Source organism: Dendropsophus ebraccatus, chromosome 3, assembly GCF_027789765.1.
Source record: "Dendropsophus ebraccatus isolate aDenEbr1 chromosome 3, aDenEbr1.pat, whole genome shotgun sequence".
Classification (NCBI taxonomy): domain Eukaryota; kingdom Metazoa; phylum Chordata; class Amphibia; order Anura; family Hylidae; genus Dendropsophus; species Dendropsophus ebraccatus.
In genome coordinates, this window is record NC_091456.1 from 161,994,492 (window position 1) to 162,021,086 (window position 26,595).

The following is a 26,595-nucleotide window of genomic DNA, read 5'->3' on the forward strand; positions in this document are numbered from 1 at the left end:
CCTGATATGTTCTGTGCTTCAGCCTTATCTTATATGGTCCAATGTGGCTGACAGCCCTATAAGAGCTCCATAATAACATTATAATAAATCCTGCTATGCTGCTGCTGCTGCTTCTTTCACGTCTCTGGTGTAATTTTTGTTTTATTATTTACCACAATCCACATTAGAATGTTACAATAACAGTGTTTATTTAGAGAACAGCAGACAGACAGCTCAGCCATCACTGCCCCACCCACACACACACACACACACACACACACACACACACACACACACACACACACACAAAATATGGCTCTAACAACTACAACTCCCAGCATGCCCCCGCAGCAGCCGCTGAAGAGGCATAGGTCAGGGAGCGCTGCTGCTGCACAGGTGACTCCTCCTACACCAGGGGGCGCTCCCCACACTGCGCGAACGGCGGAACGCAAGCGTACGACTCGACGTCCCGTCACCACGTGATATGTCTTGGTTGCCATGCCGCCCGCTCCCCCCTGACTCTCGTGTTGTCGCCGCCCTCCAGCTTTCTCTTCCTGGTGTCCGCCATTTCCTCCGAAGTCTGTGTGGAAAGTCGCAGTATTAGGCGCACAGCACGTATTCCCAGCTGGTGGATTTACAGCTACTCCCCGGGTTGCGGCCTGGCGGAGCCCAGGCTAATGTGCGGCCCTAGCCGGGAGGAGCATGTTCCCTAACTCCCCCAGTGTGGGCCGCAGTCCGCACCCCTCACGCTCCATCCCCCAGCACCCCGGGGAGCTGTTCGGTAAGGTGCCGCTGGCCGTGCCCCCGGAGCTGCTGCAGGCCCACCTCACCTACCAGAAGAATGCCAAGTGAGTCAGGGGGGAGGGAGCTCCGTACTCTCATAGGGATCCCTACACTGACACTGCTCCCTACACTGACAGGGATCCCTACACTGACACTGCTCCCCACACTGACAGGGATCCCTACACTGACACTGCTCCCCACACTGACAGGGATCCCTACACTGACACTGCTCCCCACACTGACAGGGATCCCTACACTGACACTGCTCCCTACACTGACACTGCTCCCTACACTGACAGGGATCCCTACACTGACACTGCTCCCCACACTGACAGGGATCCCTACACTGACACTGCTCCCCACACTGACAGGGATCCCTACACTGACACTGCTCCCTACACTGACACTGCTCCCTACACTGACAGGGATCCCTACACTGACACTGCTCCCCACACTGACAGGGATCCCTACACTGACAGGGATCCCTACTCTGACAGGGATCCCTACACTGACACTGCTCCCTACACTGACAGGGATCCCTACACTGACATTGCTCCCTACACTGACACTGCTCCCTACACTGACACTGCTCCCTACACTGACACTGCTCCCTACACTGACACTGCTCCCTACACTGACACTGCTCCCTACACTGACACTGCTCCCTACACTGACACTGCTCCCTACACTGACACTGCTCCCTACACTGACACTGCTCCCTACACTGACACTGCTCCCTACACTGACAGGGATCCCTACACTGACAGGGATCCCTACACTGACAGGGATCCCTACACTGACAGGGATCCCTACACTGACAGGGATCCCCACACTGACAGGGATCCCCACACTGACAGGGATCCCCACACTGACAGGGATCCCCACACTGACAGGGATCCCCACACTGACAGGGATCCCCACACTGACAGGGATCCCCACACTGACAGGGATCCCCACACTGACAGGGATCCCCACACTGACACTGCTCCCCACACTGACACTGCTCCCCACACTGACACTGCTCCCCACACTGACACTGCTCCCCACACTGACACTGCTCCCCACACGGACACTGCTCCCCACACGGACACTGCTCCCCACACGGACACTGCCAGGGATCCCCACACGGACACTGCCAGGGATCCCCACACGGACACTGCCAGGGATCCCCACACTGACACTGCCAGGGATCCCCACAGTGACTGCTCACACTGCCAGGGATCCCCACAGTGACTGCTCCCCACACTGCCAGGGATCCCCGCACTGACACTGCTCCCCACACTGCCAGGGATCCCCGCACTGACACTGCTCCCCACACTGCCAGGGATCCCCGCACTGACACTGCTCCCCACACTGACAGGGATCCCCGCACTGACACTGCTCCCCACACTGACAGGGATCCCCGCACTGACACTGCTCCTCACACTGACACCGCCCTCCCCCGCACTGACAGGGATCCCTACACTGACAGCGCTCCACACACTGACAGGGATCCTTATACTGCCCAGCAGCTGCTCCATTCATTTTAAAGGGGTTGTCCAGCGAAAATCTTTTTCTTTCAAATGAACTGGTGTCAGAAAGTTATATAGATTTGTAATTTACTTCAGTCAAAAAAACTCAAGTCTTCCCATACTTATTAGCTTCTGTATGTCATGCAGGAAGTGTTTTGTTTTCAGTCTGACACAGTGCTCTCTGCTGACATATCTGTCCATGTCAGTAACTGTCCAGAGCAGGAGAGGTTTTCTGTAGGGATTTGCTGCTGCTACGGACAGTTCCTGTCTCGGCCAGAGATGTCAGCAGAGAGCACTGTGTCAGACTGAAAACAAAACATTTCATGCAGGACATACAGCAGCTGATAAGTATGGGAAGACTTGAGATCTTTTGACTGATGTAAATTACAAATCTATATAACTTTCTGACACCAGTTCATTTGAAAGAAAAAGATTTTCGCTGGATAACCCCTTTAATGGCTTGAACTTGGCCACTTCCCATGCACGCACATTATCTTGCTCATCTTAATATCCTGACCAGCATGCCGTATTTGACAGAAAGCCGGTGTGTCCCTGGGATACTGACCTATATAGTACTTCTCTCCCTCGCAGCTCCCGAGTGGCTGTGTACCACTGTGCCAGCTTCTGATGACCCCAATATTCATGTTTATTTTGCAAAGATACCTAATTTCTTATTGTAGACGGCTTGTAGCAATAAGAAGTGAAGTGAGATGGACTGTATATCAATACAATATTGCCCATATAAACTATAAATGGTTAAAGCCCCAATGGTGTTTGTGATCAATATATAACCTGTATGTGTTGGATGTGACGCGTTTGATAACCTTTTGGTCTTTTAGCCTCTCTAGGATGCTGATGAGCGGGAATGTCCTGGCGATGCCTCCTGTGTCCCCACAGCCATGGGCCTTTGGAAATCGCAACCCATTAGTCAATCCGGTCTCTCCACCTTCCCAATTCCAAAACAGAAAGTGAGTGCGGTCCATTGTCACCTCTTCTGTCACAATGTTGCAGTTGTTTTGATGGGGCTGGTCTTGCGAACGGCAATGTTGCAGCACGTCGGCCATTGGTCAAGGCATGTAGGCAAAACCAGACCCTGTCACATCATGAAATCTTGAGGGCTTGTGGCTAACAGCTAACCTCCAGCACTTGAGATTGCCCGATAATTAAGGCAGCACCCAGACTTCACACTGCTTAAAGTGAATGTGCCATCAGGTACATCGTTGCTTTTTTAACCTTAAAGAGGACCTGTCACCCCCCGTACCGGGGTGACAGGCTCCCAACCCCATGCTGGAGCACCCTATACTCACCTTATCCCGCCGGGTCCCGCTTCTGGAGGTGGTCGGGTGACTGAGATATGAGCGCCCGAAGCCCGGCGCGCGCACTCCTCAGATGAGTTCATCGCTCATAAAGAATGACAGGCGGGTCCAACGTTCCATCATTCTCTAAGAGAATATTATACTCATCTGAGGAGCGCGCGCCGGGCTTCGGGCGCTCATATCTCAGTCACCCGACCACCGGGCGCTTCGGGCGCTCATATCTCAGTCACCCGACCACCTCCAGAAGCGGGACCCGGCGGGATCAGGTGAGTATAGCGTGCTCCAGCGGGGGTCGGGAGCCTGTCTCGCCAGCACGGGGGGTGACAGGTTCCCTTTAATAGATCAGTGGCGGTGCCAGGATGCTGATGGTGTGGCCCTTTCTTTGCACTGGAGGCACGCCCGCTTCGCCCTGTTTGTCGATATTCCCTCCCCTCTGTGACGCGGTTCCATTGATTCTAATAGAGTCATGTCACATTGGGGGGCTTCAAGCTTGCCTCCAGTCTATAAAGCCGGACCTTTGCTCAGGAAAAAAACAGGGCTGAGCATGGGAACCGTGCAAATCAGTAAAGCTCGTGGCAGCTACACAGTACTATTGCCATGTTTAAGGCTATGTTCACATAGTTTAATGTGCACTATTTAATGGTAATTAAACGCTACATATAAACATAGCCGAAAAGTGGCCAAAAAGGCTGTTTAAACAAAATAGTTCCAGATACGTTACAGCTGATGCCTCCATGGAACTATGATACAAACTCAGCTAGTCTGATTGTTACATGGCGAGTGTGTGTTGTACTCCTGAATGAGATTAAATGAGGAGATCAGCAAAAGTATTGTCATGCTGCAGAATCCTGCCCATCACAGTAGGTGCACAATGACCGCTCACCATGGCCGGGAATGCTCATACATCAATTAGGTAGTCTCCATTAAAAGTACTGATGTATGTAAACGACCATTCAGTATAGATGAGACAGCTTGAACCCCCAATAGAAGGAGATAATGCTACCAGCAAAATATGCCAAACAGACGGCCCTGAGGTCCCTTTAGTCTCCAGGACTGACGGCATCGGGTTCTCCCAGTCTCTCATTGACCCAGTCGAAAGGGAGAGCACCAATTATTTCAAAGGGTTAAGCTAGCTGTTAACGCAAGGGCAAAGCAGTCATTATGTAAGTAGTATAAGACCCCCTTAATGGTGACAGTAAAAGGTCAGAGAGGGTTAAAATGGTTACTTTATCACCAGTTATGTTTTATGATGGGAGCGCTGCATGTGGTCCCGGCTTCGTTGTATTTTTCTCTATAAACAAGCGGCATAGTGAGTCTCATGTGTAACACCTGGATGATGCGAGTCCTTGGGGTACGCAGTAGTGAGGCCCATCAGGATCTCCACGGGGCTGTTACAGCTGCTTGTTAAATCAAAATAGCTTTTAGCAAAAGAAAAAAAAACTTGCTGATGTAACCGTGTGTGACAGTGTTTTCCCATCTGTTTCTATCGTATCAAGTCTAGCTTTCTTGGGGGCCCGCTGTAAAGAACGCTATTCAGCGTATATACACTTATGTGCCTGTAAACTATTTCAGTCATAAGGATAGGCCAGCAGTCTGTTCTGCAAGGCTGTCATGGGTGGGTCGGTGCGGTGAATAGGTCTCAAAGCAGTCTGCTCTGGTTACTGTAACTCATGTGTTTGTCTTATATATGTTAGTATATGTTTTTATACTAAAACCTAATATCTGGAGCTGCATTATATTGCAGCCACACGCTAACCTTCTTGCTGGCACACATCATCTGTGTAATTTTGTAAGCACTGACATTGGATCTTAAAGGGATCTTGACAACATGGCAGAGGTATAAGGCGTTCTTTATACATGTAGCTGCTCTGCTGTACCTGAACCTGAGCAATACCCTACAGCTGTGTGATGCAGCCCCACTTTATAGCCTATATATATATATATATATATATATATATATATATATATATATATATAATGTATAATTTTTTTTTTGAATTATAAGGGAGTATTGCTGCATTATAAATCTTATGCACCTGCCTCCAGTAATCTGTCAGAGGGGCACTTTGGCCAGCTATAACTTATGATCAGAGCGGATCTCCAGGTTAGAATCGGTGCAATCTAAACTTGTGACATGTCTGGATGACCTAGCAATTATTTTTACCAATGACATTCACGCCTTTAGATAATGATATCAAGTAGTAATCTCATAGTGGGGTGTAAAAAAAAAAAAAAAAAAAAAGGTTATAAAAGCTACATTTGGAGTAAGTAGATCTGATGTATAAATATAGAATTGTAGTCAATCTTATATGTTCAGTGTTAAGATGTGCACAGTGAATTTGGGTTCTTTTTTGCCCAGATTACCATTTTTACTTAGACAAATTCTACATATTGAATCACTGTTACGGTAAGCTCCCCCCAAAGTTTGCTTCCTCACTTATATAAGTGGTGCCCTTCACGCGGATTGTCCATGATACACCTGATGTACTGTTTGTTGTAGGATCACCTCTGTATACCTGGCATCTGGTGGTGGTGTGAGCTGTGCTAGATGCATTTCGTCTTTTCTTCTTTGTTTTTTCTTCCAGGAGGAGAAGTGACGAGTTTGATCAGTTTGATCCCAAGAAGCAGAGGTTTCAGTCTCCTCCTCCGCAGCAGCAGCAGCCGCCACCTTCTATCGTTCACCAGTCAGTGCCTTTAAGAGATGACCTCCAATACTCCTTTCCAGGGATGCCTTTGCGGCAGGCCCCTCAGAGCCCTGATTTAAATGGTCGAGTTCCATCCTCAGGAGACAATTGGCTATTTGACGAAGTAGAAACCACTTTGCCTGTTGCAAATGACAAGGTAAAACTGGGAATGAACCTTTTTCCTTGATTTTTGTCAACATGGGTTGGTTCTTGAACACTTCCGCTTCAGAATCGGTGTCCTAGGTTCACATCTGACATCTGTATAGGCATGTTCACTAAAGTTTTCATCAGTTACTCCAGATTACTGCCATACTGTAAGGGTACTATAAAACAGTGATTATCGGCTGTACTTGGCCGATTACTGTCTGATCTTTCATGTAATAGGTCATGTTTTTAATCAATGATCAGCCAATATGCACAGTGTCGGCTGATTGATTTAACTGGGTTATCCAGTGCTACAGAAACATGGCCCCTTTCTTTCAGAGACAACACGACTCTTGTCTCCAGTTCAGGTGCGGTTTGCAATTAAGCTCCATTCACTTCAATGGAACTGAGCAGCAAAACCCCGCCCAAGCTGAAGACAAGAGTGGGGCTGTCTCTGGAAGAAAGTGCCCATGTTTTTGTAGCGCTGGATAACCCCTTTAAAGGGAACCAATCACCTCAAAAATGCATATAAAGCTTAGGAAATGTGCTGTTAGACCACACAGCACACTTCCCACACGTTTTCATAGCCTCCTTGCCTCCCCCGTGTAAGTCACTTTATAAAACTGGCGCCCTGTATGCAAATTACCTGAGGTAGTCATCGGGGCGTTGTGCCCAGTAACTGTGACGTCACTCGGGAGAGCGCTGTGCCCAAAGTCGGCGCGCCTACTTTGTGACGCCGCCGCGCATGCGCAGTGTGAGCCGGATTTCGAGGCTGTTCTGCACAGGCGCAGTACCGCCGGAATGGAGCGCAGTACCGCCGGAATGGAAGTGGCGGTACTGCGCATGCGCGGCGGCGTCACAACGTAGGCGCGCCGACGTCGGGCACGGCGCGCTCCCGAGTGACGTCACAGCTACTGGGCAATTTGAATCACGCCCACGGGGCGTGATTAAACCGGAAGAACGCCCAGGACGATAGGGGACGCCCAGCAGACCGTGACTACCTGCTATCCGCACAACGCCCTGATGACTACCTCAGGTAATTTGCATACAGGGCGCCGGTTTTATAAAGTGACTTTGTGGCTTACACGGGGGAGGCAAGGAGGCTATGAAAACATGTGTGGGAAGTGTGCTGTGTGGTCTAACAGCACATTTCCTAAGCTTTATATGCATTTTTGAGGTGATTGGTTCCCTTTAAAGCATGACCTAAAATCCAGATAACGATAGCAATGGTGTGCTGGCCGTTGCTCTGTCTAATACGAGCAGCGGCTGCAGACCACAGCCCTCACCTATGAGCCACCCGGACAAGCTTTAGCTTGTCAGCTGACACTTTTACATGCCCCTCCCGCAACTCCCCACGACCGTACATGGCATGTAAATGTCCGTACATTGGGCCGTGTAAAAGGACCCTATTACACAGAGCAATTATCAGGCTGATTCAGGCATCATTCGAGGAGCAGATCATTGGTTGATCATTCTTTCAGCAGGTTTAAAAATCACTGGGCGCCGACCGTGCATTGCTCTGTGTTATAGGAGGTGCACTGTCGTAGGACAATAAAACAGTGTATAGAAAATAATATAGTAATACTTACTGGTCCACACTCCTCAGTGTCTTTCTGGCTTTTCCCCACTTACTGCAGCTGCTGCTGAAGCTTCTAAGGCTGTCACTACAGTGACAGGCCGCTCAGCCAATCACTCACCGCGGTGCTGTCCGGTCTTGATGAGTGATTGGCCGAGCTGTCTGTTACTTCAGAGACATTTTAGTGGTGGCTGCGGTGATCGCAGAGAGGCCAGGAGGACATTAGGGAGCATGGACATGTAAGTACTGCATAATTTTCTTCTATATATAAGCGCTTCACACACACACATATATATATATATATATATATATATATATCTATATATATATATATATATCTATGTTTATAGCTCAATTTGAAGCAGTCTCCGTCAGATATTTTCTTCCTAAGTGGCCTGCACTGTGACAGTGGGGCAGGTACAATCACAGGTAGAATCACAGTGGGGCAGGTACAGTAATCACTGAACTCAAATGAGGCTCCACGGACTCCTGTTTTGCATATTTACATTTTTGGGGGCATCAGTGGAGACTCTTGATTGAGTACTTCATTGGAATTTTTCAGTGATTACTGTGTTTTGTTGATTAATTTGTCATTGCCCCAACTAGCCAGAATCCTGCTTCACACTGACGAGGGGCAAATACTCCAGAACAGCTGTCTGCGGATGGATTCCTGCCTTGGCAAACCCTTGTCATGTCGCAATACCCGCACCTTGAGTTAGACGTTGACAAAAACTAGTGGGACTTAAGGGGCTATCTATCAGGGTGGTGTGGTGCTCTCCCGATCATGGAGGCACCCCGTGGCAACAGGCTAGAGATATCTGGCTATCCCGTGTTTTGAGACTCGCAACCAAGGCTCCATGGACTCCTGTTTTGCATATTTGCATATGGAAGAAATCAGCCCTGCATGCAATGGCCAATGTCCTCAATGACAAAAATATTTTGGAAATATTAAGGGAATACCTTTTCAGCTCATTGGATAGCCTCTTGAAGCTGTAACAGGACTTTAAGACAAACTTATACTATAGTGGCATTGCTGCTCATAGTACCATGTATACAGTAGTTCATTCCAGATGCACTCCATAAGGTGTCATTCTCCCTATTACATTCTTTAATTCATTATCCCACATCATGCTAATAATAGGGGTGGCTTACTGTTACTGAAATCTGTGTACCTTGAAAAATTTGAATGTGAGTGCTTTCTCTCTGTGGAAAATGTAAGTGCAGTATAAATAAGAAGCTATAATGAAACCAATGATTCTTTTTTCTTTTTTTTCTTATAGCTGAGTCAACAGATTTTGGACTTGTTTCAGGCTTGTCAACAGCAAATCTCTGACTTCAAGAAGAAAGATATTTGTCGGGCAGAACTCCAGAGGGAAATTCAGCAAATATTTCCCCGTATGTACTTCAGTGGGGATTTCAATTAAAAGGCTTGTCCTGTGGTCTATATTGCTGCTAGTTCATATAAAACAATAAATATCCTATGCTTACCTCTCTGTGCTCCCCCATTGTTCTCCTCTGGTGTTACCCGCTGACTGCAGAGCCTCCACTTCTGAGACAAACTCGTCTTGGGAGTGACAGCCTCAGGGCTGACCGCAGGGCTGTCCTGTTTAAGTCAGCCACTCCCAAGAGGAGTTTGTTTTGGAAGTGGAGGCTTTGCGACATCAAGGGGGCACAGACAGGTAAGCATAGGATGTTTATTGTTTTATATGAACCAGCAGTAATAGATTAAAAAAGGCTGACCGCTGGACTACCCTTTAATGTTCTTGTAGAGTATTGCAGATATGTTGTTCTGTTCTATGATGCATATCCTCTTTTACTTTTTGTAGAGAGCAGACTGTACTTGGTCGGATCATCACTTAACGGGTTTGGCACAAGAAGCAGCGATGCAGATTTGTGTTTAGTTATAAAAGATGAGCCGGTGAGTACCGGGACACGTAGTGATGTCTTCATTTCATTGCTGCTTACATGTGTGTACGTATATACAGTGGTACCTTGGTTTAAGGGCTTTTTGCAAGAAGAGCCCCCAGTTTTTCAAAATTGTAACTTGGTTTAAGAGCATTGCTTTGGTTTAAGAGCTTCCAGTAATGGGTGGGAGCGCAAGTGGAGGAGGAGCATGGTCTGTATTGCTCGGTCTACAGCTCTGCACTCTGACCCAGGAAGGCTCCCTCACCTTCCAAATCATGACAGATCCTCTTCCTTCCTACTTCATGCTCCCTGCAGTTTCTGACAGCCCTTGTTTCCCATCCTCTCCATTTTTACTATAATGTGCTTACACTTACACTCAGATATACACACTGCTGTATAGAAAAGTTTCTGTCACTGTCGTCCTGCACAGCTGTCATTCTCACTTCCTGATTGGTCCATGCTGAACCCCTTGTCATGCTGTCCACACAGATCTGACAGCAGCCCTGCTTCTCTATTCTAGCCTGTTGTACTACGCTACTGCATTGTGGGTATCTCCATCTCTATCCTGTATCTACAAACTGCTGCTGTTTTTCAGGTTTATGCAGTTACTGTACATTATACACCACATGCTGATTACTATACTGTACAGTGACTTATAATATTACATATTTAGCTGTTTTTATTGTTTGTTTCATCTGTTCTACATGTTATTTATAATACTGTATATATAATATCATACATGAGAGGCTCTGAAATCCTATAAATATGCCACATCCTCTAAGATGTGTATCCTTCTTTTTTGTGCCTGAAAAAAATCTTTAATATAGTTGATCAGTGGGGTGCCGGCTATGTACATTGGAAGCCCCGGCTCACTTCTAGATAAGCTAATAATGCCCGGAAAGCCCCTTTACGTTTCTGGCGGGAGATGCAGAATATGCATAGCAGAAACTACATTTTAATATGTCAGTGAACCACACCTTCCACGGTGTGCTAATAACAACAAAGGTAGCAGTGGATGTAGGTAGTTTCAGTGTGTCAATCATCATTTAGATGCTATATACCAAAATAGTTTGGGTGAAATATCCTAAAAAATTTGAGGAAGTGTTACTTCTCCAAGAATACTAATGGGACCTAAGTAGTCTATTGGCTTAGCAATGTGAGCACATTTACTTCCCTCATGTTGTTTTTTTTTTTTTTTTTTTTCATATTTGCTCCTCGGGTTCCAAAAACCACAATTCCCCCCCCCCTTCCCTTCCATAAAATGTCTGGCGAAACCAAAAAGGCTACAACCTAAATGCAGTTGTGCACTGCAAGGAGCTTAGTGTCACTGTCATTACAAAAAACTATTGACATGTTGGAAAGACATCAAAAGTTATGATTGATCAGGGTCTTTAGTGTTCATAATGAAAGACCATATAATGAAAGTCTCTGGGGCCTGTCTTTTCTCACTGACACAGAGTGGGGAACACTTCTTGCTCGTTCTCCTGATCGGAATGGGTCTGAACACTTAGACCCGGACTGATCTAAACTTTGACATGTTTTTTTGTAACAGCAGTGACACGTTAAATGACCCTGGTATCAAAGGGATAGCTGCAGGTGTCTGTTGCATATGGGAGCATGCTCAGCTTCCAAGCCTGTTCCATATACCCCTTTCTGCCATTTTGGTGATTTGGTTTGCATTTTCTAATAGGTTACAATGAGTGTAATGGGGTCTGAAGTAATCTCTAATATACCAGTCCCCCAAAAGTGTATACAGTGGTGCCTTGGATTACGAGCATAATTCGTTCTATGGCCGTGCTTGTAATCCCAATCCACTCTTAAACCAAAAGCAAATTTTTCCATAAGAAATCATAGAAATGCAGACAATAGGTTCCCCACCCCAAAATAATGATTTATTTTTCTGAATAACATGTAAAACAAATGAAACAAACATTCAGTAACAGCAGAATATGTGATATTATAAGTTACTGTACAGGAATGGAGAGGATGGGAAACACAAGGGTGGACAGAGACTGCAGGGAGCATGAAGGAATAAGCAGGGTAGATGTGGGCACATACATGCAGCGCTCTCTGTCCGGGGAGAGAGGGGGTTACAGCTATGGAGAGATTACCTCCACAGTCCTGTCCCCTGATGTAAGCCCCAGCCTGAAGTGGGTCTGCTATGATTTGGAAGGTGAGGGAGACTTCCTGGGTCAGAGTACAGGGCTGTAGACCCCGCTATGCAGGCCATGCCCCTCTTCCACTCGCGCTCCCACCCAGTACAGGGAGCTCTTAAACAAAGCAATGCTCTTAAACAAAGTCACAATTTTTAAAAACTGTGCGCTCTTAAACCAAAACACTCTTAAACCAAGTTAAACCAAATACTAAAGAACACTTTTAACATACATGTACTTCCAAATAATTAATTGTTTTTTCTCCATCCCAATACAGATGAATCAGAAAACAGAAGCAAGGCATATACTCAGCTTACTCCAAAAACACTTCTACACTAGACTTGGTAGGTGATTTTCAGATCCTCATCATGAATTGGTCACACAGTAATCACACATGATCAGCCTGGTATACCATGTACTGTGGCCAGGGGATAACTTTACATGAGAATAACCTTTCATCGGCAACAGATAAAATCCATATAAATCTGCAAGTACAATTTAAGTGGATGAAACTTTGTAAATCTCTTCCTCATGCTGCAGTCTTTTTACTTCTGTCCTCATTTGCGCCGATTCCCAGACGCTGCCATACCAACTGTCTTGTTTCTAAAGTATCAACACAAAGAAGTGCCTGCTGGTTGAGGGGGGGACATGCAGGAAGGGCTGAGAAGCGGGGTCAGGCACAGTGATGGCAGGGCATCAGATCAGGAGCCTATGTTTCTTTAATTTCTGTGTTTTTTTTTTATACCACATTTGCATATAAATAATAGTTCACAGACAACCCAAAACTTTATGTGAAATATCAGAATACCTTTTAACTTGGATTTTCTTTGGTAACAACTTTGCCTGCTTTATTTTTTTGTGGATTGTCACACCATATAAGAATGATTTATTTTTCCTACCCAGGATACATTGAGAGACCTCAACTAATCAGAGCAAAAGTGCCAATTGTAAAATTCAGGGACAAAGTCAGGTAAGTTGCTTATTCTCTGTGTGAAAGACATTAATACAACTGGTTCTCCAAATACCTTTATAAAGGCTTATCCTGTGATTCTGATATCACCTTCCATAAGGATTTATATAATATTGCTCTATTAAAGAGGGTGTTTTGTAGTCTCCTGAAGTTGGCCGGCCCTGTGAAAGAGCCGCAGTGTCTAACTAGTGCTGTGGCTCCTTCCGTCTTAGGATCGGTAGATCTGGCATATTCATGCAATATCACTTTTAATAGTTGGAAAACTAGTGAAAGCTGCACTGATGCCTATGAGAACAGAGCGTTCCGAACTTATCGATTATATCATACCGTATAGCATAAAATGAGATCCCAAAGGGAGCAATTTGGTCTGGTTACACAATATAGAGCTCTGCCCCTGTGTAAACCCTCTAAGGCTCTGTTCACTTGTTGTCCTAAATTTGAGACATTAATATCCAATGGACGCTTATGTATTGTGCATACTGCATAGTATTTGTGTCAGCAGAATGCTTAGCTGACACAAAACATCCGAGGGTTTGCTGAAAGGGTGTATATGACCAAGGGCCGTGTTCAGAGTGTTTGCTGAAAGCTGTCTGGCTAATACGGTCTACAAAGAACATCTGAAGTAAACAGTCCATTACTGATGAGGGGGATGTCTGATGTCTTAATGATTTAGATGTTTATACAAATTTCCTTATTGCTGCCTGGGGGGGGGTTACATTGATATTAAACAATTGCTGCGATGAGAATTTATGGGTTGTAGCTTCTGTAGGTGTGTGTGTATTAAAGAAGTATTCCCATCTGAAGACCTTATCCCCAATCTACAGGAAATGGATAACAAGCTGGTAGGAGACTGACTAATGGAACCCCAACAATCAAAATTGTCCCCAGCGGTTTGGCAGCCCCATAGAGAGTGAACAGATTTCAGTCTGTGCTGGGATAATGTTCCCATTGTAACAATCAGGGGTGTTCCAGTAGTTAGACACCCACTGACCTGCTTGCTACCACCAATCCTTGTGTGCAGGGGATAACATTTTCAGATGGGGATACTCCTTTAAGGAATCAAATGTGCAACTTGGCCCTATTACCTGAATATCCCCTGCTCATACAGGGAGTGAATTCAGTCCAGTGGTCCACATGTGCTTTTAATATCCTATCAGATACTACTTGGTAGCAGTCGGCTCACTGCTAAATTACTATACATGCTTATTCAGAAAGAATTCTGATATCATTCTGCAAATCTCCACAGAAGACTAAACGTCCTATAAAGCCATCCCAATTTTTCTTCTATCATTTGGCTCGTATATTCAGTAAGGCATGCTGAGGTGAGCTGCCTGCTTTGTTTAGCAATAGTTGGTAAGCTATAGCCAGTGCAAGTAGTATGGTTCAGTTCAAGAAGTCATTAAACAGGTACCACATACTTTTTTTTTTCCACCTTACAGGGGTAGTGCGGTGCTAAACAATTATTCACAAAATAACACACATTACAAAGTTATACAACTTTGTAATGTGTGTTATGTATGTGAATGGCCCCTTTTCCCGTGTTTTCCCTCACCCACGCTAGACCCGGAAGTGTGGTGCATTATATTCACCGCATCTCGTGTCGACCCCCGTCCGCCATCTTGGGACAATGGACGTAGTCTTCGGGAGGCCGGCCGAACCGCTCCATCCGTCCCTCATGCCGGCCCCCCTCACACACTTTATGCTTATGTTGGCTGAATCTGCTGCTTGTAGTATAAAGTGTGTGAGCGGCTCCCGAGAATCCACCGACAGATGATGCTGTCACCCCTCCCCATAGGGAACACAAGAACATTCATCAGTGCCGAACAATCATATGTATGGGGGGGACGGGGAGGTAATAGTTGGCTGAATGCTTGTTTGGCCCACAGTTATTGAGTGTGTGGGGACCTTTATTGTATGTACTGTAATTTATGGAAACTGGGATCTAACCTTGCATGTCATGTCATGGCTAAGCTAGATCCCACATGTATAGTTCTCTGATCAGCATAGGCATCTCCTCCTTATACAAGTATTCTCATAAAAAACTACTTTGTCCATTAGAATACTGTGCAGGTTATCTTGCATCTACACAGGATCAGTATATCATTGCCCTTTTGTAGATAGTATGTATGGTGTGATAAGTACTGTTTCTCTCTTTTAGTGGTGTGGAGTTTGACTTGAATGTAAACAATGTTGTGGGAATCAGGAATACATTCCTTCTAAGAACCTATGCACACAGTAAGTCTTTTTTTCCATCTATGTCTCCCTGATCAGGTAGCAATATGTAGATTGTGGCCTAAAGGGGTTATCCAGCGTTAAAAAAAACATGGCCACTTTCTTCCAGAGACAGCTCCAGGTTGGGTGCAGGTTTTGCTGCTCGGTTCCATTCAAGTGAATGGAGCTTAATTGCAAACTGCACCTGAACTGGAGACTAGAGTCGTGTCATCTCTGGAAGAAAGTGACCTTGTTTTTTTAATGCTGGATAACCAATTTAAAGGAGAGTGTATCGCCTATATTGTTTCACTACGTAAAACTCAATATGCATACATATCCTTTTTTTTAAAAAAAAAAAAAAAATCTTTTTTTTTTTTTTTTTTAAAGTTTAGTTTTTTCCTGTACGTTATAGCGGTTGAAGTCATCTTGCCTCTACAGCTGCTCTGGTCAATTAACTTGGTATAACCAAATGTAGCCATAGGACCCATTCACCTGACAGGAAAAATTGTCCATATATCTATTATGTATAGATAGATATAGTGATCACCTATCCACTGCACAGGGAATAACTAATATGTGGGGGTCTGATGCTCAGCCACTGCTCCATTAACTCTCTAGAGGACTTCAAAACCTAGCAAAGTACAGTGCTCTGCAGTATTGGGATGCTCTAAAAGGGCCCTATTAAACAGCCTGATCAATATATTACACGAGCGCTGTACTGCTAGATCGGCGCTCATTTACTGAGCTTATTACATGGCTCGATTGTTGTGCAGCAAGGGCTATCGTTAGCAATGTCCGTTCATATATTAACTCTCTATGCTCCCCGGTGTTCTCTTTGCTTCTCCACGCTCCTCGCAGCCGCCGCTGAAGCTTCTACACCAGTCTTTGATGTGACAGGCCACTCAGGCAATCATTGACCGTGTCCCATCCTGGCACTGGTGGCTGTAAGGAGCATGGAGAAGCGAAGAGAACACCAGGGAGCAGGCAGAGGTAATGTAGGAAATTTATCTTTACATATTCATCAGCCATTGGCCGTGCAACGCTATTACACGTAGCAATGCGTGCCCCGTTGTTGCGGGTTCTGACGGTTTTACCCCCTATGAGCAGCTTATTTCCTGTCCTTTGGATAGGTGATGCATTAAATCTTGGGGTAAACATATTGTCATGGGACCTTTCCTATAAAATAGTTGTGTGTGCTTTTTTTTTTTTTTTTTCCTAAGTTCACATTAGGTACATTTTCTGCGTTTCAATCCCCCATTTACAGAGTGGTTCTCTCTCGAGTAAATCTCACAGTAAAATCCACAGCAATATCATCCTATGTGAAGTTACTCTTATGTGAGCCAGATATCTTCCAAAATAGCGAGTCTCCAGTAATGACAGTGAATAGGATTATAAATCCACCACCATGTTAAATGATTATTAACGCGTGGCGACCCCGCTCTGAAACGCTGCAATCCCAGGTGCCGTTTGTAGCCCGGGACCGCGGCAATTAGCGGGCACGGTCCGATCGCCGTGCCCGCTAATTAGCATTTTAAATGCAGCTGTCAAAGCTGACAGCTTAAATGCAGCTTTGCCACTTCCCTGGTGTCCAGGGGGGGATCGACACCGTCGAGCCGAAAGCAATAGAGTGCCGATCTCATGGATCTATGCAGTATATCTATACTGCATAGATCTCTATGAGAGATCAGTGTGCATATACTAGAAGTCCCCCAGGGGAATAACCCTAACCCCAGGGGGGGCTTCTAGTATATGTGTAGAAAAAAAAGTATTATTAAGTAATCCCTCCCCTAATAAAAGTTTGAATCACCCCCCCTTTCCCCATTTTATAAATAAAAATAAATTAATTAACATGTTTGGTATCGCCGTGTGCGTAATCGCCCGAACTATTTTTCTTCCTGATCTCGCACGGTAAATGGCGTAAGCGCCAAAAAATCCCAAAGTGCAAAATTGCGCATTTTTGGTCACATCAAATCCAGAAAAATTGTAATAAAAAGCGATCAAAAAGTTGCATGTGCGCAGTCAAGGTACCGAAAGAAAGAACACATCATGGCGCAAAAAATGACACCTCACACAGCCCCATAGACCAAAGGTTAAAAGCGCTATAAGCCTGGGAATAGAACAATTTTAAAGGAACATTAATTTATTAAAAAGGTTTTAATTTTTTAAAAGCCATCAAATAAAATAAAAAAGTTATACATGTTACATATTGTTGTAATTGTAACAACTTGAGAAACATGCATAACAACTCAGTTTTACCCTAGGGCATACGGCGTAAAAACAAATACTCCCCAAATTAAAAAAAATTGTTGTTTTTTTTTTTTTTTTCCTAATTTCATCACATTTCATTAATTTTTTGCTGGTTTCGCAGTGTACTTTATGCAAAAGTTAAGCCTGTCATTGCAAAGTACAATTAGTGGCGCAAAAAATAAGGGCTCATGTGGGTCTGTAGGTGAAAAAATTCGACCGCTATGGCCTTTTAAACACGAGGAGGAAAAAACAAAAGTGCGTGTGTGTGTGTGTGTGTGTGTATGTATGTATGTGTGTATATATATATATATATATATATATATATATATATATATATATATATATATATATATATACATACAAATATTGCGTAAAGAGGGAAGATTTTACTACACATTCTGCATATCATGTCATATCACTGCTAATTGTGCTTTTCGTGTTTTTTTTTCATTCCGCAGTAGAGAGCCGCGTTCGTCCATTAGTACTGGTTGTCAAGCGATGGGCCGGTCACCATGGTATAAATGATGCCAGCCGAGGAACCTTAAGCAGCTATAGTCTTGTTTTAATGGTTTTGCACTATTTACAAAGTAAGTGAAAAGCCTGGCATAGTGTACTATTGTTTGAGAAATGTTCTGGTACATATAAGGGAACAGCACTGGGATCTCAGACTGGGAAGTGAAGAGTGCGCTGGGTCTTGTGGGGGCTGAGTGTTCTGCAGAGTTCCTGTTCTCCCTGTGGGCCTGACTGTTACTCACAGCTGTTCACTGACTCTGCAGGAGAACAGTCATCATTAGTGAAGAAAGGCTCCGCTCGCATGATTAGCCATACAAAGGAGGCAAGGAGGCTGTGTGGAGAGAATAGGGAGTGGGCTAAAGTGAGGGGGAAGAAATCTCTGCAGAGGTCTGAGCTGCCTTGCAGAGTTCTCTGTGAGCCCACAGCTATAAACAATCATCAGCTACCATTCACTGCTTAGTCAACAACTGGACTAATATAAAAGAGCCAAAAGCCTATATTCAGCCTGCATTGCACTATATACTTTTATGAATTAAGGCTGCTGTATTTGCAATCCTTGTGAGAGTAGCAATATCCTCCTGGCCTGATTCAGTACAAATATACTGTCAATGGGGTTTGTTCTGTTTATTGTGAATTTTGCTGCTAATATGTTTTGTTCATGATGAAATCTGTGACTAAATCTGCATGTTATGGAGGCTGCTGTGCAAAGGGTGGAGAATTGTCATTACTCAAATTGGTCACAATCTAAGGGTCCATTTACACAGAAAGATTATCTGCCAAAGATTTGAAGCCAAGGCCAAGAACAGACTATAAACAGAGATCAGGTCATAAAGGAAAGCCTGAGATCTCTCCTTTTTTCAAATCCATTCCTGGCTTTGGCTTCAAATCTTTGGCAGATAATCTTTCTGTGTAAACGGAACCTAAGTTCACCTATCTGTCCGCTTTGGTGAGTGGGAGGAAACTAGAGTACATGGGAGTACATACAAACTCCATGCATGTTGTTCTTAGTGGGATGTGAACAGAGGACTCCAGTGCTAACCACTGAGCCAATGTTCTTATGATTAATGGCCATAAATTTCAAACACTATTGACAGTCTGTTATCGGTCAAGCGTTACACAATATTTAAGGCAGTGTTCCCAATAGCTGGTGAATGCATGCAGCAGAGACTATGCCCCTTATTCTCCCTTGATGTTGCAGAGATTATTGGGAGCCTTGTGTAGCCATTGGGTGATGGCTGAGGTCGTGCTTTCAGCCACATGTTTATCGGCATGTGGGTATTTTCACCCCACATGTAGTTTTGTTCATTTTTATCTAATGTGTATGGATGCCTTATTCCTGTTCTCATCTGCCTTGCCTCCCAGGATACCTGATGTCATTTGCCACAGACTCCTTAATACATGCAGATTTACATGCAAAAAAAACCTTTCTCCATAGTTATCTAGACATACTATATTAAGGACTAAAGATTCTTAATCTGCACGTTTTATCTTTCTACATACTTGCATTGCCTTGCTATAAACCTACAAACATTGGAGTCTAAGCAGTCTTCTCTATTATATTATTGCACTCTCTATTTATCAGCATGCCCAATTTGTAGGCTTATGGGGGGGGGGTAATGCAAGTGAGTAAAAAGATAAATTATGCTGATTCCAAATCTGGAAGTCACGTTAGATGAGGGCTTTGGTAGGATGCACTCATTACCCCACTGTGTAGATGATAAGTTTAATTTTTTTTTCTTTAGCGCTACCTGAACCAGTTCTTCCATCTCTACAAAAGAACTACCCAGTAAGTACTGCCTTACTATAAAACTGCAATATCTATATAAAGTTTTCTTATGTATTATTACACTAGATATACATTTAGATCTCATTGAACAATGTTGTGGAGTTGCAGCTTCACATCCTTTCAGCCCAGGTAGTGATATAAAGGAATGACTGTTGACCCCTAGGATGAAGAAAAAAGAGGATTTTTTTGAACTCACCGTAAAATCCTTTTCTTGTGGCTTCATTGGGGGACACAGCACCAGTGGGTATAGGCTACTGCCACTAGGAGGCGACACTAGACAGAAGAAGAAGTGACTCCGCCTGGCAGCCTATACCCCTCCTACAGACACCAGGCTAACTCAGTTTAGTCACAAGCAGTAGAAAGTAGTAACGAAAACAGGCAAAAAAAAAAACCAGGCTGGTCCCGGGAACGAAAACCCCAAGAACAGAACAAGCCCCGGGAGCACAACCTCAAACAGGGTGGGAGCTGTGTCCCCCAATGAAGCCACAAGAAAAGGATTTTACGGTGAGTACAAAAAAATCCTCTTTTCTTGTGCCTGTCATTGGGGGACACAGCACCAGTGGGACGTACAAAAGCAGTCCCAGAGGGTGGGGAAAGAAGATTACAATCCCCATGCGGCCTGCCTAACGCACGGCGGCCTGCAGAACCTTGCGGCCCAGACTGGCGTCAGAGGAAGCCAGGATAGGGACCTGATAAAACTTTGAAAAAGTGTGAACTGAAGACCAGGTGGCGGCCTTGCAGACCTCGGACACTGAGGCCTGATGGCGAACCGCCCAAGAGGCCCCCACAGCTCGAGTAGAATGAGCGGTGACCCGAAAAGGAGGAGCCCTGTCACGAACGCGGTAGGCCTCTGCGATGGCTGCCCTGATCCAACGCCCAATGGTGGTCTTGGAAGCCGCCAGCCCCTTGCGGGGACCCGACGGGACCACGAACAAGGAATCCGAGCGGCGGAAGGGAGCAGTGACTGCCAAGTAGATCCGTATGGCCCGGACAAGGTCCAAACAATGCAGGGACCGTTCCCTAGGATGGGAGGGCGCAGGGCAAAAAGAGGGGAGAATGATGTCCTCATTAAGGTGGAATGCAGACACGACCTTCGGCAGGAAGGAAGGAAGAGGACGAAGCACCACCTTGTCCTTGTGAAGGACCAGATAAGGGGAGCGACAAGAGAGCGCTGCCAGTTCAGACACCCTACGGATGGAGGTAATCGCCACCAGGAAGGCGACTTTCCAAGAAAGGAAACAGAGAGACACCTCCCGAAGAGGCTCAAAGGGAGGACCTTGTAGAACCTCGAGGACTAAATTAAGGTCCCAGGGCTCTAAAGGCTGACGAAAAGGAGGGGCCAAATGGACCACCCCCTGAAGAAAGGTCTTCACCTGGGGGCGGAAAGCGAGAGCCCGCTGAAAAAGAACAGACAGGGCGGAAATCTGCGAACGCAAAGTGGAATGACTGAGGCCTTTATCCAGCCCGGACTGTAAAAAGGAAAGAATCTTGGAAAGAATCTTGGGCGTGGAACACACCAAGGGGTGAAAATTATTCTGTTCGCACCAAGAAAAGAAGGACTTCCACACGCGATGGTAGACCCGAGCTGACCTAAGGACAGGAATACTCACCTGTCCGGCGTCTTCAGGTGCGCGCAGGGTCACCCCTTCGGTCACCTCGCACCTTAGTGGGGGACCGGTATCCTGCCGCAGGGAGCGGGCGTTGGGGGACGGGTGACCGGCGCAGGGAAAAGAAACTTTCCATGCACCCTCAGGGGGAACTGCGTCTGATGTGGCAGCCCACGCCGACGGTCCCCCTGATAACCTAAAAGAAAAGAAAAAGAAATAAAAAATGGAGGTGCATGGCACCTGTGTCTACCTCTACGGACACTAGACTAAAACTGAGTTAGCCTGGTGTCTGTAGGAGGGGTATAGGCTGCCAGGCGGAGTCACTTCTTCTTCTGTCTAGTGTCGCCTCCTAGTGGCAGTAGCCTATACCCACTGGTGCTGTGTCCCCCAATGACAGGCACAAGAAATGCAGAAATACTGCAGAGACACAGTCATGTTTTTCAACATCAGCAAACTAGCCAGACCTTCTACTAGGATGAACAACAAAGCTAAGGGCAAGGGGGTCTCCAGTCGAGGAGACCATTTTTTTTTTTTTTTAACAAGCCACAGTCGAGTATGACATGGCTTGGGAAATACCCAAGCAAAGTATCCATCCACAGACAGCTGTTTCATGGTATTTGTCCCTAGTGGGAGCAAAGCCTAATATGATGGTTGACCTCAGAGAGATCAACCAAAACACAGCAGATGCCATCACATGAATCCAGGAACATTGCCCCCTGCGAAGACAAATATGCAAAAATACTACTGGAGACAGCATGAGTATTTCCCAAGTCATGTACTTCTTGATCTTGGCTTGTTTGAAGGTGGTTTCCTTGACCAGAGACACCCCTTAGCTTGGTTGTTCTTTCCCAGTAGAAGTTCAGGCTAGTTCACTAAAGTTGAGAAACATGTGATTGTGTCTCCGCTGTGTTTTAGTTGATCTCCCTTTCCATGTAATAGGCCCTTAAAGGTGGGATCTTTTAGCTTTGGGGTACATATGGAGCTGCTGTTGCACAGCACTTACTGATGACACTAATGCTGTACTCACAGCACAATTTTACTATAAAGTATAAACCGTTCTGAAGGAAAGCTTTGGGAGTTAACCCTTTTTATGTATAGATTTTTCTCCACCATTATGTGATATAAAATATTTATGTGGTCTATATAATGTAGCAATACTGATATTACTTTTTCCTCTTCCTTGACAGGAATGTTTTAACCCTGCTATGCAGTTGCACCTTGTCCATCATGCTCCTCGCAATATCCCCAAGTATGTGTCCAAAAATGGATCAAGCCTGGGCGACCTTCTCGTGGGATTCTTGAAATACTATGCCATTGAATTTGAGTAAGTGGTGCAAATATTCTAAACTACTAAGATGGAGTAAAACTCCACTGCAAAACACCAGGCATGGGAAGCAGGAAAACATGTGAAGGGTTTCTTATAACAATCCCTTTATATAATAGCTTTTTAAACTGCAATTGCCATAATTATGCTGAAAAAATGCATGAAAAAGTGAATCACAATACCTTCCTCCTTTTCCTGTGTTCCAGGATTGCATGCAGGGACAAAATAAACAAAAAAATAGTTCCAGCACGTGGGTCCTAAAATCATTTATTTATGAATCTCCATAAAATACAAAACAAAAATAAGTGATTTTAAAACCTACATGCTGAAACAATTTTTTTTTTTTGTTCTATCTATCTATCTATCTATGTTTTTTATAGTGTTATCTGATCAAAAAGACTGGAGATATTAATTATACTGTATGACAAGTGATTATTTTTACCTGTATACCTCATACCAGGGATGGGGAACCTCCGTCCCTCCAGCTGTTGCAAAACTACAATTCCCATCATGCCTGGACATACAGAGCTTTAGCTTTGGCTGCCCAGTCATGATGGGAATTGTAGTTTTGCAACAGCTGGAGGGACGGAGGTTCCCCATCCTTGTTTTAGATAAATAGATGGGGTGAGCATATTGTCTCCTTTAAATAACATGGTATATGACCGGTCAGAGCAGTATGTCTGAGATGGTTGTGGGTCTGCAGAACTATTGCAACTCAAAGAGGACCTGTCACCCCCCTTGCCGGGGTGACAGGCTCCCGACCCCCCGTTACAGCCCCCTATACTCACCTGATCCCGCCGGGTCACGGAGATATGCGCGTGCGCTCACAGGAGAGTCCGACGCTCATAGAGAATGAATGGGGAGTCCGATGCTCCGTGATTCTCTATGGGCATCGGACTCTCCTATGAGCGCGCGCGCCGGGCTTCGGGCACTCATATCTCCAGATCAGGAAGCGGGACGTGGCGGGATCAGGTGAGTATAGAGGGCTGTAACGGGGGGTCGGGAGCCTGTCACCCCGACACGGGGGGTGACAGGTCTCATTTAAGACATTTAAAATAGGTACTTTGCACCTAAAGTTCATAAACATTGTCATATACTCTGTAGTGTATCCCCTGAAGAAGGCAGATTATATTTGGGCCCATAATAATGCTGTATTTCTCTTTTTCAGCTGGACAAACAAGATGATTTCTGTCCGTGAAGGCAAAGCCATGCAGAGAACAGATGGCATGGAATGGAGGAACAAATACATCTGTGTGGAAGGTAAAGAAATGGTGCTTCCCAAACAGTATACAGTACAAACTAGACATATAAATCTCCATGGAGACAGACAACAAACAAGTCCTGTAGTCTGATCCTGCAGTCATACTCTCTTCAGTCAGCTCCCTTTCCCTTTTTTATCTACTGAATGAGTGTTTCAAGATGTAGAGGATAATTGTGATTATGACCAGTATTGGACTACATGCGGTTGGTTTGGTATCTCTTACCATAAAGACACACGTGTCTGTATAAGAGCTATAGATGGTAAGAAGTGTTTTACCAAGGCCAACTGCAAAGTCTTTTTTATGGCTTCATACTATTAAAATGGTTCCATAGGTGGGCATAGCTTTGTAGTTTAATCTTGTCAATATTTGACCCGTGCCCACGTGAGAAAACAAAGGTTCCCAGAAATTGTGGTCATGGTGTTCAATAAAAAACAGCTCTCTCATGTGGTCCAGCACCTCGGTCTTGACATGTCCTTAGAATATATTATGTAAAAACTGAGAGTTTTTCCTTTCTTTGTAGAGCCATTTGACAGAACAAACACTGCTCGAGCTGTACACGAAAAATACAAATTTGACATGATTCAGGAGGAATTCATGAAGGTAAGAGGCTACTGCCGAATATTACACCTTAATGCGCTTTGGTTTTGTCGATTCCTTTCACACTGCAGAAGATGGATAGAGCCTTTTGTATTTTTCCTCACACTCTGATGTTGCATTTCTTACACCACCGTCCCATCCTTGTGTGAACATGACCCTTATAGTAGGCAAGCTGTTATCCTCTAAACATACATGCAAGCTGCAACGGGGCATGCATCAGTAGATCATGGTCTGATTCATATGTGTAGCAATATAGGGCTGTAAACACTTCAATGAGTGCCATATAATGACTCCATACTCCCTGTACATGGCGTTCTGGTGTCCTATACTAAAGATAGGACATCAGTATCCAATTTTTCAGGGGTGGGACTGCATCTCTGCTTTTTATTTGATTGAAGAAGGGCTGGTTGCATTTGGGCAGCTCTGTACCATAGTTAGCAGCTGTACCTCATGTAACTCATTGCAGCTCATCCTGCTCACTTAATTGGGCAAGCTGCAGTAGCAGGTACAGCTAGTACTTAATTTATGATGTATGGAACTAGTCCTAGTAGGAAGTGATGTGCTGGGAGTTGAAGGTGATGTTTGTGGGGGTTCAACTCCCCCAGCACCCTTGCACATCATTTATTGATGGCCAGTCCTTAAGGTCCCCCTACACCTTATACCTTTGTCAGCCATACCCACCAGTATATGGTATATTGGGCTCTCTCAACTGACCACTGAGTGACCTATTAAAGCAAACGATTACCGGATGTTCCCTGTGACTAAACCCAACCAACAGTGATAGCCGGGGACCCACTGCAACTCTCAGCACCGGAGCCACGCTCCGATGCTGAGAGTTAACCCTATAGATACTATAGTCTGCACGACCGCAGAATCTATAGGGCTCCTGACAGAGAATTCTCAGGCTTCCGGTTTCCTGGCTACGGAGGCCAGCGGGGGGAGGGAGGGAAGCAGGGCGTGCGGCCATGCGCTCTGCCCTCTCCTCTCTCTCTCCTGCCGCTGTCACAAGATTGTAACAGCTGCAGGGGACAGAGGAGAGGGGGCAGACATAAGGACATCAGCTTATGGGATCATTATGATCCCCATCAGCTGATGTCCAAACACAACCTGGGCATTGATGCATCAATGACCCCAGATCGTGAAAGGGTTAATCGTGTCATGTAATACAGCGCTGAGAGTTCGTCAGTGGTTTCCCCCTTCGCTCTAGGAGAGATAAGCTACAGCCTCCCCATAAGGAACACAGGATTGCTCAGCCATCGTTTATTAAAGGTGTATGGCCATTGATATAAAATATACAACAGTTGCTTATATCTTTGTCTTTCCTCCACAGTTAAATGCAGCTGAAACATTAATAAACAAAATCTATACTAAAAAATGTCCCCTTTTCCCTCCCCACTTTAGGCTTGGGTGAGATTGAGAGACAACAGAGATCTCAATAGCGTGCTGCCTCTTCAAAGAGTTGCCGGAAAGCAGAAATGATGCGTCTTATCGATGGACCTTTAAAAAAAAAAAACAAAAAAAAAAAACTTTACTTTTCCTCTGCAATATGCTTACACCTCAAGACTTCAATGACCTTTTAACCCTCAATATAAAAAAAAGAAGAAACTTTTAGAGACAGTCATTATTTTGTGTGCACAGTATGTTCCTTTTTATTATGTACGTTTTGCTGTTTGTATCTGGGAGTGTTTGCTGGACCCTGATTTAATATACGTGAGCGTGAGGCCATCGCTGTCTTTTCCTTGTGAGAAATCCTAGAATTGCACTACACATTGATTAAATGGTCTTCTCCTAGCCCGCCTCAATCCGTAGCTCTCCTTTGGCAGTATACTACACGTCAATAGGAAAGACTACATATAAGCTTGAATATGTTTACCTCAGTAGCTGCTGACTTTTTCTTTGTTCCAGGGAATTTTTTTGGACTGGACCACCCACTTTTTTTTTTACTTCTGAAACCGTGATCTCCGTTCAGGATTGATGTATGGAAATATTTTGTGAGAGGTTTTCTATCTGTATGGACAGATTAATTT

General features: G+C 45.0%; 1 protein-coding gene across 1 annotated transcript; it reads left to right on the forward strand.

Moving 5' to 3' along the window:
- Window positions 1-472: 472 nt before the first annotated feature.
- TENT2 (terminal nucleotidyltransferase 2) lies at window positions 473-26,179 on the forward strand. The gene is made up of 14 exons (XM_069963035.1): window positions 473-827; window positions 3,113-3,241; window positions 6,175-6,430; window positions 9,274-9,388; window positions 9,820-9,911; window positions 12,329-12,395; window positions 12,955-13,021; window positions 15,180-15,256; window positions 17,938-18,066; window positions 19,735-19,778; window positions 22,573-22,709; window positions 23,878-23,969; window positions 24,492-24,571; window positions 25,970-26,179. The coding sequence occupies exons 1-14, from the start codon at window positions 682-684 to the stop codon at window positions 26,045-26,047; spliced, it is 1,509 nt and encodes a 502-aa protein (XP_069819136.1). The 5' UTR covers window positions 473-681; the 3' UTR covers window positions 26,048-26,179.
- The last annotated feature ends 416 nt before the right edge of the window (window positions 26,180-26,595 follow it).

Coding starts and splice junctions, on each gene's coding strand:
- TENT2 (XM_069963035.1), top strand. CDS start 682: ATGTTCCCTAACTCCCCCAGTGTGGGCCGCAGTCCGCACCCCTCACGC. Junction 9,389..9,819: donor AATTCAGCAAATATTTCCCC/GTATGTACTTCA, acceptor TACTTTTTGTAG/AGAGCAGACTGTACTTGGTC. Junction 24,572..25,969: donor TTCAGGAGGAATTCATGAAG/GTAAGAGGCTAC, acceptor TCCCCACTTTAG/GCTTGGGTGAGATTGAGAGA.